This window comes from Neodiprion virginianus, chromosome 3 (assembly GCF_021901495.1).
Source record: "Neodiprion virginianus isolate iyNeoVirg1 chromosome 3, iyNeoVirg1.1, whole genome shotgun sequence".
Lineage (NCBI taxonomy): Eukaryota > Metazoa > Arthropoda > Insecta > Hymenoptera > Diprionidae > Neodiprion > Neodiprion virginianus.
This window is the reverse complement of record NC_060879.1, coordinates 29,651,218-29,664,635: the sequence shown is the minus strand read 5'-3', so window position 1 is coordinate 29,664,635 and position 13,418 is coordinate 29,651,218. Positions and strand designations below refer to the sequence as shown.

The following is a 13,418-nucleotide window of genomic DNA, read 5'->3' as shown; positions in this document are numbered from 1 at the left end:
TCGTACGCGAAAGTTCTTACTTGAGATCGAATCTGCTAAAGTTTGTGAAATAGATAAGAGGGAGGATGGCTGCAGGGTATGAGTAGGACGTGTATTCGTCGATGTTTACACATCGCCAATACTTATATGCACATATATGCACACGCTCGCTCTTCCTCGTGAATGCGATAAAGTTTATCGATTCGTCTTGCGAACTATTATACTTATGAATAGAATTGAACAGCTTTCAAGCTGACTAGGAATTAGCCATCAAAATTTCCTCTTATCGTACAGTAGCTACGACTTTTCTTGAGAGCTAGATTCCAACGTATAACATGAGATTTATACAATAAACTTACGAAAACTGGATTACTTTGCTGAAAAATGGTCATTTTTTCACTTCTAGCAATGATTAACTGAAATGTCGACTAAAACGAGTTGAGAAAACTTGAACTTCTGTTCATATCGCTGTATTTTTTTTTCTAGTTTACTGAAAAATTTAAGTACGAAATTACCGAAACGCCTAATTCTACCAATGACGACGAGTAACACTTCACGGTTGGAGCTTATTTTGATATCGCTCTTCGAACCGAAAAATTTTCCCACCGTAGAAATGATGCCAAATTTAATACACGCGATATGAATGTGTTTACGGATATCCTCAGAGTCTTTTGATCCTGAAGAGTGGTGGTATTGCAGCATCAGCAAAATTAATTAGATTTCTTCTTGGGATTTCTCTTTGAACCAACATTAATACTGGACGGTATTATTTTTCTTACGCGTAACAAGGCGAAATCCGGATCTGACGTTCGTTTGTTCGCTACTTGGAGCAAAATAGCGGGCTTCTCTTCCCCGGAAGCGGAAGTCCAAAAGAGAACGGATACGGGGTTACGCGAAATGGCGCCGGGGTACGTAAAACGCGATGGGCAGACAGACGGACGTGAATTGTGCGCTCGGTGGCACGCGGGGAATTTCGGAGTCAGGAGTTCCCTCGTCGCATTCGGCCCTCTTATTCCTTCCTGCAACGTACCTATTCCATGCTGTTTCTCACTGTTATATAAAGCCAAACCGCAGACGCCCAGTCCGTTTCACTGTAGCCGCGTTCGTTTCATTACTTCGTGGTTCAAGACATAATTACGAGAAATGCCTCTGCAGTTGTTCGAATGTGTATATTGCAGCACCCTTCACTTCCAAATGTACCTGTTATCTTTGTCATGGACGCATCCGCGTGCAGTCGGGTAAATTTACTTTAAACAAACGACGGAGAGAAACAATTAGCCGACGACACGTGCAGGACAAATCTTCTCAAGATGCATGTGAAAATATCCTCTGGTATACAGAATTCTCGTTAATCTAAGATGTACAAGGCGAACGAATCTTACAATATTCCTTGACAATTATCGCCACTAGAATCGTGAAAGAGCTTTACACAACCGGTACACTGTGATGATTTGAGTATTTTTTTTTTTTTTATTCAAAAAACTGCATTTCATGTAGCATTTCACACATTGTCCATGCACCTCGTACACAGGTCAGGTACGGCTTTTGTGATGTTCACCACGCAAGGTGATGAAATTTGCTAGTGTCTAGTGTCGGAAAGACTTGAACTGCTTCTGCCCCCTGAAAACCACTGTTCTAGATGAGAAACAATATGTGCGTATTATGGGACGAGTGTATGCGTACATTTTCATCAATGTACGAGTAGGCCATAAGACGGTAAAAAAGCTGAATGAAATCGTTACGGCTAGGTACTTACGTGTGATATATTTCACTGTGTTTCGTCGCATCTTGGCGACTTGACTTTACTTAGTTGAGTGTATATGCACGTAACGGTACATGTATATAAAGATATGGTATTAGAGAAAGTTTACCGAAGATTCGAATGCTTGGAATTGAAATGCCGATGGAACCTCTCGGGAATATCCTCGCGCGAAAAACCGATGAACGAAAAACAGTGAACCGTGAACCGTGCGAGCCTTGAATGGGTTTTCCGCAAATTTGGCGGAAAAGTTTTCGCACGAGAACGCAACGAAACTGCGTTTACGCGTCTTACGAATTGTCGCGTATCTCCTCCGGTATAATTGACGAGCATCTCCATATGCAGTGTGACACAATATAGCGTGGGTCGATAAATAATTGTTGGCGGAGGCAAGATTTAATACTCGGTGCAACGTCGACGTATCTTGTGCAGAATGCCTCTCTCCTTTTTCCTCTTTACCATCCTCTACTCTTGGAAAATCTAACGAATATAATTTATCAGGAAGAAAATATGATCCGATTACGCAATGACGTGCATCCTGCGCAAGGAGCGAAGAGATAAGTGGATTTCATCGGCAAAACATGTTTACCACGCCCCCATTTTCGCATGCGGGAACGAGATAGATTCAATTTTCTCGACTGAATATTCTCCGGCCAGCAACCCCTTTTCGCGACGTGTTTAATTGAGTGTTACCTGCATACAGACGTGCACGCACACACACAGCTTTACCCCTGAAACGTGGCAACCTTTCAGAACCGCGCATGATATTGTCAAATGGATAATAATTCATTTCACAGACAACACGGTACACACGTACGTCATGTATTCGCATTTATCTTCCGCAGTCGAAGCAATGATTTATCGTGATTGTTGTCATTATACATGTAGGTATAATAGTTGCTTGCAAAGCTCCGCGGAAAAGGTATAAATAAAAAATTTCATTCCGAGGATGAAAAGCGTGTGCGGCGAGAAGCGGCCGCCATCCATTAGCTCGTCATTGCAACTCTTCGTCGACGGGACGTGTTTCGAGTAACAAATAATTGCGAATGATTAATTAGAAACAAGAGTGGGCACTTTGTTTTGAATTGCGCTCCAATGCAATGGCAGGACCTGCTTCCCTACTCATTCTCTCTCTCTCTCTCGCTCTCTCTTTCTCTTGAGACAACACAAAATTAATGAATTAGCCGCTGGCCGGCAGCCATGAGTGACCTAGATTCGGTTTTCGAGGTACGAAAAAATTCAGGCCTGACTCACCCCAACCAAAATAATAACGGTGTTTTCAAGATGACAATTTCCTTCCAACTGGCGTGAAATTCTTTGTTTCAACGGATTTTCAAAAATAAAACACAAAGCCAAATTGTTCTGGCTCTACCGCCGACATCCACCGCCATGTGCCGCCGCCAACGCTTGTTGATGAAATTCCCCATATGCCGCATATAAATACGGTGAAAAGTGAATTTTTTAGTCGATATCTCGACGAACAAAAAAGAGCGTAAGTCGATTTAGTCCCCTTTTCCATCCATCCGATCCCTCCGTCGCAAACAAATAGGTTGGTAGACAGGGAGAGGATGCGGGACGAATATCTTGAGGAAGAAACTGACGTGTGCTCGAACTGCTGAGATAGAATCCTCGGTACGTTTTACATTGGCGTTGTACGTACAGGCCGACCTGCCAACTCTCATTGTCTATACTCAACCCCGTCCAAAGTCAGGGACATAAAAATTGTAAGACTCGGTACGGCATTGTCACGATGAGTAGGGTTTCGCCTACTGATGATAAGATGAATAATTAATCACTTTGCTACCTCCACCAGTTTCCAAGCTCTGATTTTGCGATATGCATCGATGTATACATATGATATATAGGTATGTGTGCGTATATCTAATAGGTGTTCGGCCCGAGTTTCGTCTATTTCAACTTTGTTTTTCCCCGACCATCTTCGCTCGTAGAAAATACGCATACGACTGAGAAGAACGGCTGAATAAGCGACATCTTTATGTGTTTGTTCGCGCATCGAATGGATTCGAGATGAATGTCTTTTTCATTCTTCTGTTTCCTTTTTCTTTTCTCTCTTTTTCCCTCTGTGGTTTTTCTTTCTTTCTCTCTTTTTTAAAGTGTGCCTTTCGTTTTGCTCGTTTTCTTCACTGTTTTCTTTCTTCGAAGCCTGTGAATTGATTCACTGGCTAGACGTTTGCATGAACCACATTCAATAATATATATATATATATACATATACGTCTGTGTTTACACACTTAGTACTTTTGTTGAAATTAGTTTAGCTTCTGTAGTTTTAGAATATTTATTTTTCTCATATATGTACAGAAACATGCAGCCACGACGTACATTTTACTAAGAAAATTGAGCAATCTTCACTGTATTTACAGTTCCTGTGTAGCTACGATTAATTAGACATTTTTCTTTTCCAATATACCACAGTCGGTCAAACTTTTGGTAGAAGAACTTTCATTTGAAACTTTTTCTCGACCCTTCACGTTTCAAGAGTTATTTACCCACAAAGACCGCGTCGGAAACACTCACAGAAAAAGAAAAAAAAAAAAAAAAGAAAAAATACTTCATAGGTTCGCCAGAGTAAAGGTCTAGCGGAGAAAAGTTTCGTCGGAATCAGCAAAGAAACGAGTTAGCAACATCTCCACTCGAATCTCGGACTGTATATCCGAAAAGAAATGTCAAAGGTTATTGACACAGACGCCTAAATAATAAAACACCGCGACAAATCACGTAGAAAATATTTCAGTCGGTATAATATATTTACATAATGCCTAGAACAATCACGAATCTGGCAACGAAAAAGATCAAAAGTACGAAATGTTCCAACCCCCCAACGTATTATCCATGCTAATACAACTTTCCGCGAGGTATGAAACTGTGATGTCTGGAATGAACCTGGCGAAACATTGTCGCTATTTCTCCTACAGAGATCCGTTGCTTCCGCAATAAACGAAGTTGCAGACTGTGGATTATACTCATGAGGTTAGCCAGAGAATTAGGGGCAACAGCGCTGGCAGCACCGGGTACCGTTGTATACCTATAACATACCTCTTACCTTCTTTTGTGTGAAATTTAGAATTTCCTCTGGCAAACCGCAACGTCGTCGGTCTGATTACGGCGCAAATGAGATCGCCAAATAACGCGTACAGCGCAAAGCTTTGGGAGAAAAAATCCCGAGAACGACGTCGAAAAGAAACATATTCAAACTTTTTGCTAGAATTATTCTCATATCGAAGCGAATGTGAACAACTAAAATATGAATTAACGGTGATTGGGTTCGATGCTTATTTTAAAACCGCATCATACATGGAAATTCATCGAGATAGAGCCGAAAATGTGGGGACAACACGCGTCTCTGAAAATTTCAGCGTGCGGACGAAAAAAGAAGGCGTAGACTGGATTAATATTAAATCTCTGTGGTTACCGGAAGAATTAAGAATGACAACCGTCAGTTCTTTTGTTCAAACTTCTGTGTCTTCTCTGACGGTGGTGGGGAATAAGATGTCAGTTTGATATCTGCGAAAATGAGAACACCTCTTGAAGGGGCTTAGAAGAATTGTGAAAATATTTGTCGCACTTATTCTGCAGGATGAGAGACATGCTTTTTACACGTCCCTCTTTTCACTTTTTGGCGACGGGTGATCCGCGAGGAATGTTCACCGGACCAGCTAATCTAATACCAAAGTAATTCAGGTATAATTTTGTCACATTGGAAGAGGTTCTGTAGGCGAAAACGATCTTGATCTTTTTGAATAGCTTTCCCGCTATTCTTACCCTCGTATTTCTGCTTGAGATCTTATGCAATTCCTTCTTATTTTGACTTACAATTATGAGCAAAGCTTATCCTTCAACCCCGTATCGACCACCATTACATTTTCAGTTTCCCGACACTGCATTGATCCTGAGACAAATATAGTAACGTTGATGCAGACCGTGTATAGCACAAGCTTTTAATTCTGGTGATAAAAACTAAAAATTAGTAACATTTAACTTTCAACATCAATGCCGTTTACAAGAAATTAAATCACGAGTAGACTTTTACGATATTTACGATACGAAATCATCGCGTCTGTTTTAAATCCGTATGATATTTATCAACATTTATAGGGCAAAGAGTATTGCAAATCGAAAACGACACGCAGGCGAATAACTCAACCGGGAAAAACTTATTTACCAATACTATTCAGGATTTAAGGGTAAATTAACTCACTATTGACTTTATTTGTGTATCCGTGAACGGAAATGTCGAACGCAATGTGGAAATTGGCGAATCAAAACTGAGTTGTGTACATTTGCTTTAGAAATAATTTCCTGTTTCTATTTTAACGTCAATAATAAATACACTGAACAATGCTTTAGAAAAGTGACTTATACCTGACTGCACAAAACTTGATTAAATGTTAACAGAGTCAATAAAAATAATACACCTCGCGTGCCTCTGACGTGAGTCTAACTATTCCAGTCGGAAGCATGGAGTTTTCAGTAAGTAAACAGCAATTCTTTCACCGTATATGAACAATACAGAAGAATATAACCAGTGTATTTTCACGTGCACATGCAGCCGGTGTGTAGATCGATAAGCAATGTACATTTTTCTTAACTTGCCTTGGAGAAAAAATTATATTCGTAACATTTGCGGTCTGCTAAAAATAATTTAGAGTTATTTTTTCCCTTTTTTTTTTCTCAAAAGAGGGCTGATCCCTCTTCTCGTATCGAAAGAAAATATTCAAAGGCCGGGGAACGGGTACAAGAAAAACATCGAATTTTCTTCGAATACGGTGAACGAGAATGTATTTTACATATATACGTATATCTGCGTTGCGGGTGAAAAAAGGGGTGACCATGCAAAGCCCAATAGGTATAACCTATGATTCCAATAAAAAAAAAAGCATAAAAAGAAACGGTCTCGGTCAAATTGCTCTGTTGACACGAGACCAGGGAGAAACTTGTCGAGATCTTGAAAGTGTCGGGAAATTTTCGTATGCAAATGTGGAATGGCAAGGGGATAACCGATGTCTCGCCACATCTCGTGCCCTACGAAAGAACGAATCCTGATGCTAGTTTTATCATACGATCGAAACAGAACTGATAAAACAATGATGATCGGCTCATTGACCATTATCCACTGCAATTGCAATTATTCTCAGAGCACCACGATTGACATGTTCCGATAGTTCGTCCTTCAAACTCTTGATCAACTGTACAAACGTCTGTCTTTGTTTCAGGAAAATGACACGGTACGGTTCAGAGTCACGCTGGAAGACGAAGTACCCGAGGGCCAACAACCGAACATAGTCGGCGTTGATGCGTACGTGATTGTCCTGGATGAGAATGACAATCCACCTCGTTTCCTGAACGTCCCCTACGAGGCAGTGGCTGCCGAGGACACCCCTCCAGGATCTACCATTCTCCCGGGTATCCGGATCACCGATCCTGACTTACTGGGAGACAACATTGAGCTGTCATGCATACCCCAGCCACAAGTGAGACGCAAGAAAAATTTCATGTTTGATAGATTAAAATTGGAAGATAACGATCCTTCCAAGATCAAAGGACGGCCGAACCTTTTCAGAAGGATATTAGTGACAAGTGCAGATTTTTGAAGAAATGAGAAATTACAGACCGGGTTGAATTACTTTTAATCCGACGAGCGGATGTCTGCAAAAATTGACTCTACTCCGGCCTGTTACGCGCTCTCGCCGTGCAATGAGAAACATTTCAACTCGAGTACATGTTGACAAACAGCGGATGACTTCCGTTTAATCAGGATTTACAGTGGATCAGAGTTACACGCCGCACACGCACTGCCGTGAACATATACATTTTGTAAACTCAATTTACAGTTAATCTCGACAGCTCCACCGAAGTTGCGGAACTGTGTGTATACGTCCCAGTGACATATGGTTCGTTATACGCAACCAGACGCGTTATTGTTATATTGCACGGTATTAAAACGGCACACCCCAATACATTGTCAGGGTATCGTACATACTCGCACTCGGTACACCTGACAAACGTATGGGCCAAAACTACGCAGATGTATTAATCTACGACCGCGTGTGTGCCTAATACGCGTATATGTATATTATAATAGCGATATGGAACACGTATTGCACGTACGTAGATCATGCATATAGTTATCTCGATGAATTTCTCTTGACTACGAAATAGCCGATAAAATTGTGAAACCTTTTGTCTAATGGGAAAAGCTGCAGGTTTATCGCGGTAAACTTTACGCGTGCCGTTTATATCGTGGACCCATCCAATATATACATACCTATACGATGCAGGGTCATTAAACGTAACTAATGCGACTTCACCGCGTTCCTGCATATTTTCTTCTTTCTGTGCACGATCTCGCCCTGTAGGCACTCGTCCTGACAATCCTCGAATCGGGATCCCACTCCGATTTAATCCGTTCAATTCATTTTCCAAGGATTTAACCCCGCGCTGCATGAGAGTTTAATCCAGGCAATTCGGAGACCTTCGAAATGACTAATCTAGTCAGCCAGAATCGGGATCTCACCTGCGGACGCATATCTCGGGATCATTTGTATGCCGCGGACCCTGCAAGGCTGGAATTCAGGGGATTTATATCCTACGAAATAATTAATTTGGGACGAGGAGCGGGAGGCGAGGCGGAAAAGGGGGAGATATACTCATAAACGAAAGAAAAATGTTTGCCGCGGATGAAGCGTGGCGATGGTCGGGAAGATACTTCTCACTCGACTCGATTCCGACTTCGATCAAGCGAAGCCCAACTGCAGATTAATTGCCCGCCGCGAACCCATATTGTACCCGATACCTGAGGTCTTCATTTCCCTGGGGAGATTTTTATTCCCATTACAAACAAAAGCCGGCCTTGGCCACCCATCTATCCAACCAACCGTCCATAAGCTCGCTCGCCCACTTCCTGCTGGGTTTCCTTATCGCCCCGCCTTCCGCCTTCCGGTAGCTTCATCTCGCCGTATTCTTTTCCCTGCATGTGCGGTTGGCCTCCCCTCTAATTTTTTTCTCTTACGTTTTATGTATACACACATAGGAAGATTTTCTCGCTGTGAGAGTGGTGCTAACAATGAGCCGCGTGAACCAGATACCAACTCCTGCAATACGTCATCCACGAGCGGTTGGCCTTTTTACGGTGAAAAACTCACCGACCTTTTAGTCCTTTATCTCCCTCTCTTTCGCCTACGTGTAATTACGTAATTGAAGGCCCTTTTGTTTTCTAGCAAAGGATGCAGAAAAGAAAAGTCGAGGGAAATAAAAAAGAAAAATGGATATTACGGGTATAAAATTTGTGGGTCGTAGTATTGTTTCGCCTATGGAGCTGCAATGTCAGTCGTAAGTTGAAATTAAGCACGTCTGCGTTGAGTAGAACCGAGTGTTTTATACCCACCGGATAAGAGACCTGGTGAGGTGGTTAAATCGGGTCGAGCTTCGCGTGAAGTGGCCTTAACTGTTTGACGCAGATTGTAAGGTTCTGTAGGAGGACTCGGTTCCCTGCTTCGGCGATGTTGTGTGCCAGTTGGAGAAACGTATAAAGAATAAAAGTTCTACTCTCGACAGGCAGATAAGGGAGAAATATTGCCGAGTAACTTTAATAGAATACAACGATATATCAGGTGGGACACCCTCCAGGCCCGAGAAATACTTACCGAAGTACATACCAACCTACTTTTAGGGAGGACTAAACGGTATTCTTGTTACACTGAATAACCGCTGAATACCTACTTTGCGCGACAAATTTGATAGCAACGAAAACTTTCTGCATGCTAAACTGCCGCACTTTTTACCGCAATATTCGGTATATGTAACGATAATTCAACGCTCTTCAAATTAAGAATACTTTTCTCTACAATTACAAAGATGTGTATAGCGAAAATACTCTAAAATCGCAGTAAAAAAAAACAGTTGTAAATTTTTAACGTGGACGTAACGAAACAGTTTTCTACAAAGTTACTATTACGAATCCCTGGAATTGCTAAAAATGCAGTGAAACGTCTATTATTTGCAGCACAATTAATGTGAAGCATATAATGCAAACTTACAAACTAATCATAAAGGTGCAGAATGGTTGTTTTGTTAACGTTTTATTATTTCGATAATTACACGAACTCGAACCTCGGCCATTAGACATATTTTTGGACGGCATAACCCTGTAGGCTTCTGTTGTCAATCCGGATCGATAATCGTGTATATCCGTAAGACTTCCATCAACGCTAAACGAGATTATTTTTCCAGTTTCCGGACGCCTGCCAAAAGTTTTCCATCGTAGACGTAGAAAAAAGCGAGAACACGTATGTCGGTGCCTTGGTTCTACAGCAGCCTTTGGACTACAGGGAAAGACCATTTTACCAGCTGCTGCTAATGGCCAGTGTAAGTTCTTGTTAAATTTTCGGCGTTATGCATATTTTTAATTTTTATATAATACAATTCCTTGTGCAGTACGCTTTACGAATTTACTCGATCTTTTGGAGAAAAAGAAAAAATTGACTTACAACGTTTGCATAAAATGATGATTATAACGTTGACAGAATTTCAACTTTCCTCCATCACTTATGAGCAAACTTTATTTGTCGTTTTTTTACTACCACGGAGCTGTGATGTCCCAAATTGGGATGTAATGATTTTTTTTTTCATATCGGGCAGATAAGTAAATGATGAAAAACCAATTACCGAAGTTGAAAATTTAAATTCACACAGTCTGCATTTTGGGTGTTCTAACTGGTCGCCAGGGCCTACGAGATATAAATTTTGTGCTGAATTATTCATAATTAATCACTTGTATAGAACTTTAAAGAGCATTGTAAATTCATCATAATGTTAATTAAAGTTAGCAAACCCCCCGCGAACACTAACGTAATAATGGCGACGGCGTATCGTACTCCCTTGAGATTGAATCCTGCAAAAGTTGGGACCCCTATAATTCTTGTATGAAAAAAAGCTGTTCATGAATAGGATTTCTTTTTTTTATTAAAAAATGAAATCATCTCTTTCAAATAGGACGGTACAAATAACAGCACGACCGGGGTGGAAATTAAAGTTGCCGACATTCAAAACAGCCCGCCGGAATTTCTTGATTCCTTGACCGGAGTTGTGCAAGAAGATGACCCTATCGGAACTCTCGTTATGACCGTAAAAGCAAGGGACGGGGATCGTGGAATGCCGAGAAAGGTCATCTACGAGCTGGTCACCAGTGAGTTTTCATATCAACTCTAATATCGCACATAGGTGACATACGTATAATTAGAGTTAGAAAAGAAAAAACTGAAATTGCGAGCGGCTAGTTTTTACATTGGCCAACTTTCAGATCCGTTCGACTATTTCCTGCTGGATGCTGACACTGGTGAACTCAGAACAGCAAAACCTTTGGATCGAGAAGCGCTAGCCGATTCAACCGGAGTTCTAACTTTGGTAGTTAAAGCACGCGAAGTAATCGACGGAGTTCCAGGATCTGATAATTTAACGGTTTCGAGTGCTGAAGCCACCGTTACAATCAAAGATGTGAATGACGAGCCACCGTCGTTTAATCGAAGAGAGTATAACATAGAAATACCTGAGAATGTTCCCGACGGAACTCCGTTGCCACACCTTGATATGACCGTCAAAGATCCCGACGTGGTACGTGGGATATTTCTAATAGTCGTTGCTTCATGTATCGCAAAACGAAAGAGAAAGCTCTCCAACACATACATATATAATAATACTTAGTGATGAGATGAAACTATTTTAGGGCACCAACTCTGTGTTTTCGCTGAGACTGGAAGACATTACTGGAGCTTTTACGGTGGAACCTGCAATGGCAACAGGAAGCACTGCTGTTAATATTCGAGTAACAAATGGTTCCCTTGATTACGAAAATCCTAATCAACGAAAATTCATCATTCTGGTGCGTGTAAATCAAAGCTGCATAAAGTCTTGCTACGATTTCCTGGTTCAGATCATCTTAACGTTTCTCAAACGTGTTGAATAATTATTCAAAAATATTTGATTGGATAATTCTTGATGATAATTTTTTTTCAATAATGTAACACGGTTTTGGACGACGTCATAAAGTTTTTATATTCAAAGCTTTGACAAAAAATTTCAGCACAATAAAAATCCATGAATTTTGCAATTCAACATAAATTGTTTGGCATAACCATCAGCCTCATTATCATTCGACAAAATGAAAACTTTGACAGTATTAAGGATTGAGTCAAGTTCTAAATTAATGCATATCAAATATTACAGGTGATTGCCGAAGAAGTACACACCGAACCAAAACTTTCGTCAACAGCAACAGTGACGGTTAGCATTACAGACGCAAACGATAACGCACCTTCGTTCAACAGCCCTACATATACAGCTTTAGTGTCTGAGACGGCTATTCCTGGTACGCCAGTGACAACCATAAGTGCTAAAGATCGTGACAGTGGACAGTAAGTAAAGAATGCTTTTCAATAAAGATATATTTTTAACTTTCGTAGTGCACGTGAGAAATAATTTTTTTACGCCTCAAATGGGAATGTTCAGCTGTTGCGAAAAATGTTTAACAGTGATGATACAAAATTAGCTGTATTTTCTCTCGAGTACACAAAGATCCGTATCATCGTACGTGAAATATCTGTCTGTCCGATACTGTAATTGATCACACCCTCGAGAATAACAATTTATTGTTATTGAATATTTGTGAAGTTTCGCAAGCTTCAAGGAACCGCGCTGTGAGTGATTAAAATACGGTGATTAGCTGGATATTTTCTGACACTGTAAATTTTTGTACAATATTTTGATAGATTCGGGACTGCAGGCATAATTTATCAGCTTCTTGGACAAGGTGCTGAACACTTTTCCGTCGACAATAAAACTGGAGCCATAACTGTCGCCCCGTGCCCCACACCTGGAACTGCACCGTGCTTAGACTATGAGACACAAACTGAGTACTTCCTGACATATAAGGTCCGTGATATGATAAAGATTGTAAATTTTCACTCTTTATGTAATCTCACGAGTGAATGGAAATTTCAATCACAGAATAAAATGTTTTCGTATTTTTAGGCAACCGATGATGACGGAAAAGGTCAAACAACAAGTGTTTCGTTGCGTGTCGGTTTAACAGATGCAAATGATAGCCCACCACAATTTCTTCAGCAGAAGTATCGCGCGGTTATAGACGAGGGTGCCGAAAAATTTGAACCGGAGCTCAAAGTGCAAGTAAGAGGATTGGATTTTATTTGAATACTTTCTTAAAAGATACATCGAAATTAGTTATATTATTTATTTGAATAATACATTTGTTACTAACGTCAATTATCATTACAGGCACGTGACAAGGACAAGACGTCAAAAATCAGCTATACCATAGTAGGCGGAAATGAATACGATTTGTTCGCAATTGATACAGATACGGGTGAAATAAAGATCGCTCATAAAGGACCACTTGACGTCACCAATACAACGCACGATTGGATTGCACTGTCGGTCCAAGCAAGCGATAGCACATTTACAGATACAGCAATCGTTAACATTACCGTTCGTGATGTAAACAATAATGCGCCTCAATTTGCTGAAGATCTATATACAGCCAGCATACCAGAAGTATCTCCGATTGGTATGTTGAAACTCAATAACTCCGTAAAGATTGTGCAGTTCGTATGTCTGATTCAAATTTAATGTTTACTCATACTTTAGT

At 40.7% G+C, this 13,418-nt stretch overlaps 1 protein-coding gene across 1 annotated transcript in view; it reads left to right on the top strand.

The window, feature by feature from the left end:
- The window catches only part of LOC124299919 (cadherin-87A), a 163,944-nt gene that overhangs the window by 143,273 nt on the left and 7,253 nt on the right, over positions 1 to 13,418 (top strand). Inside the window, exons 5-13 of the mRNA XM_046753364.1 lie at positions 6,973 to 7,230; positions 9,989 to 10,123; positions 10,751 to 10,943; positions 11,058 to 11,368; positions 11,481 to 11,636; positions 11,981 to 12,168; positions 12,523 to 12,685; positions 12,785 to 12,940; positions 13,049 to 13,337. Coding sequence (XP_046609320.1) covers positions 6,973 to 7,230; positions 9,989 to 10,123; positions 10,751 to 10,943; positions 11,058 to 11,368; positions 11,481 to 11,636; positions 11,981 to 12,168; positions 12,523 to 12,685; positions 12,785 to 12,940; positions 13,049 to 13,337 — 1,849 coding nt within the window. The remainder of the gene's footprint in view (positions 1 to 6,972; positions 7,231 to 9,988; positions 10,124 to 10,750; positions 10,944 to 11,057; positions 11,369 to 11,480; positions 11,637 to 11,980; positions 12,169 to 12,522; positions 12,686 to 12,784; positions 12,941 to 13,048; positions 13,338 to 13,418) is intronic.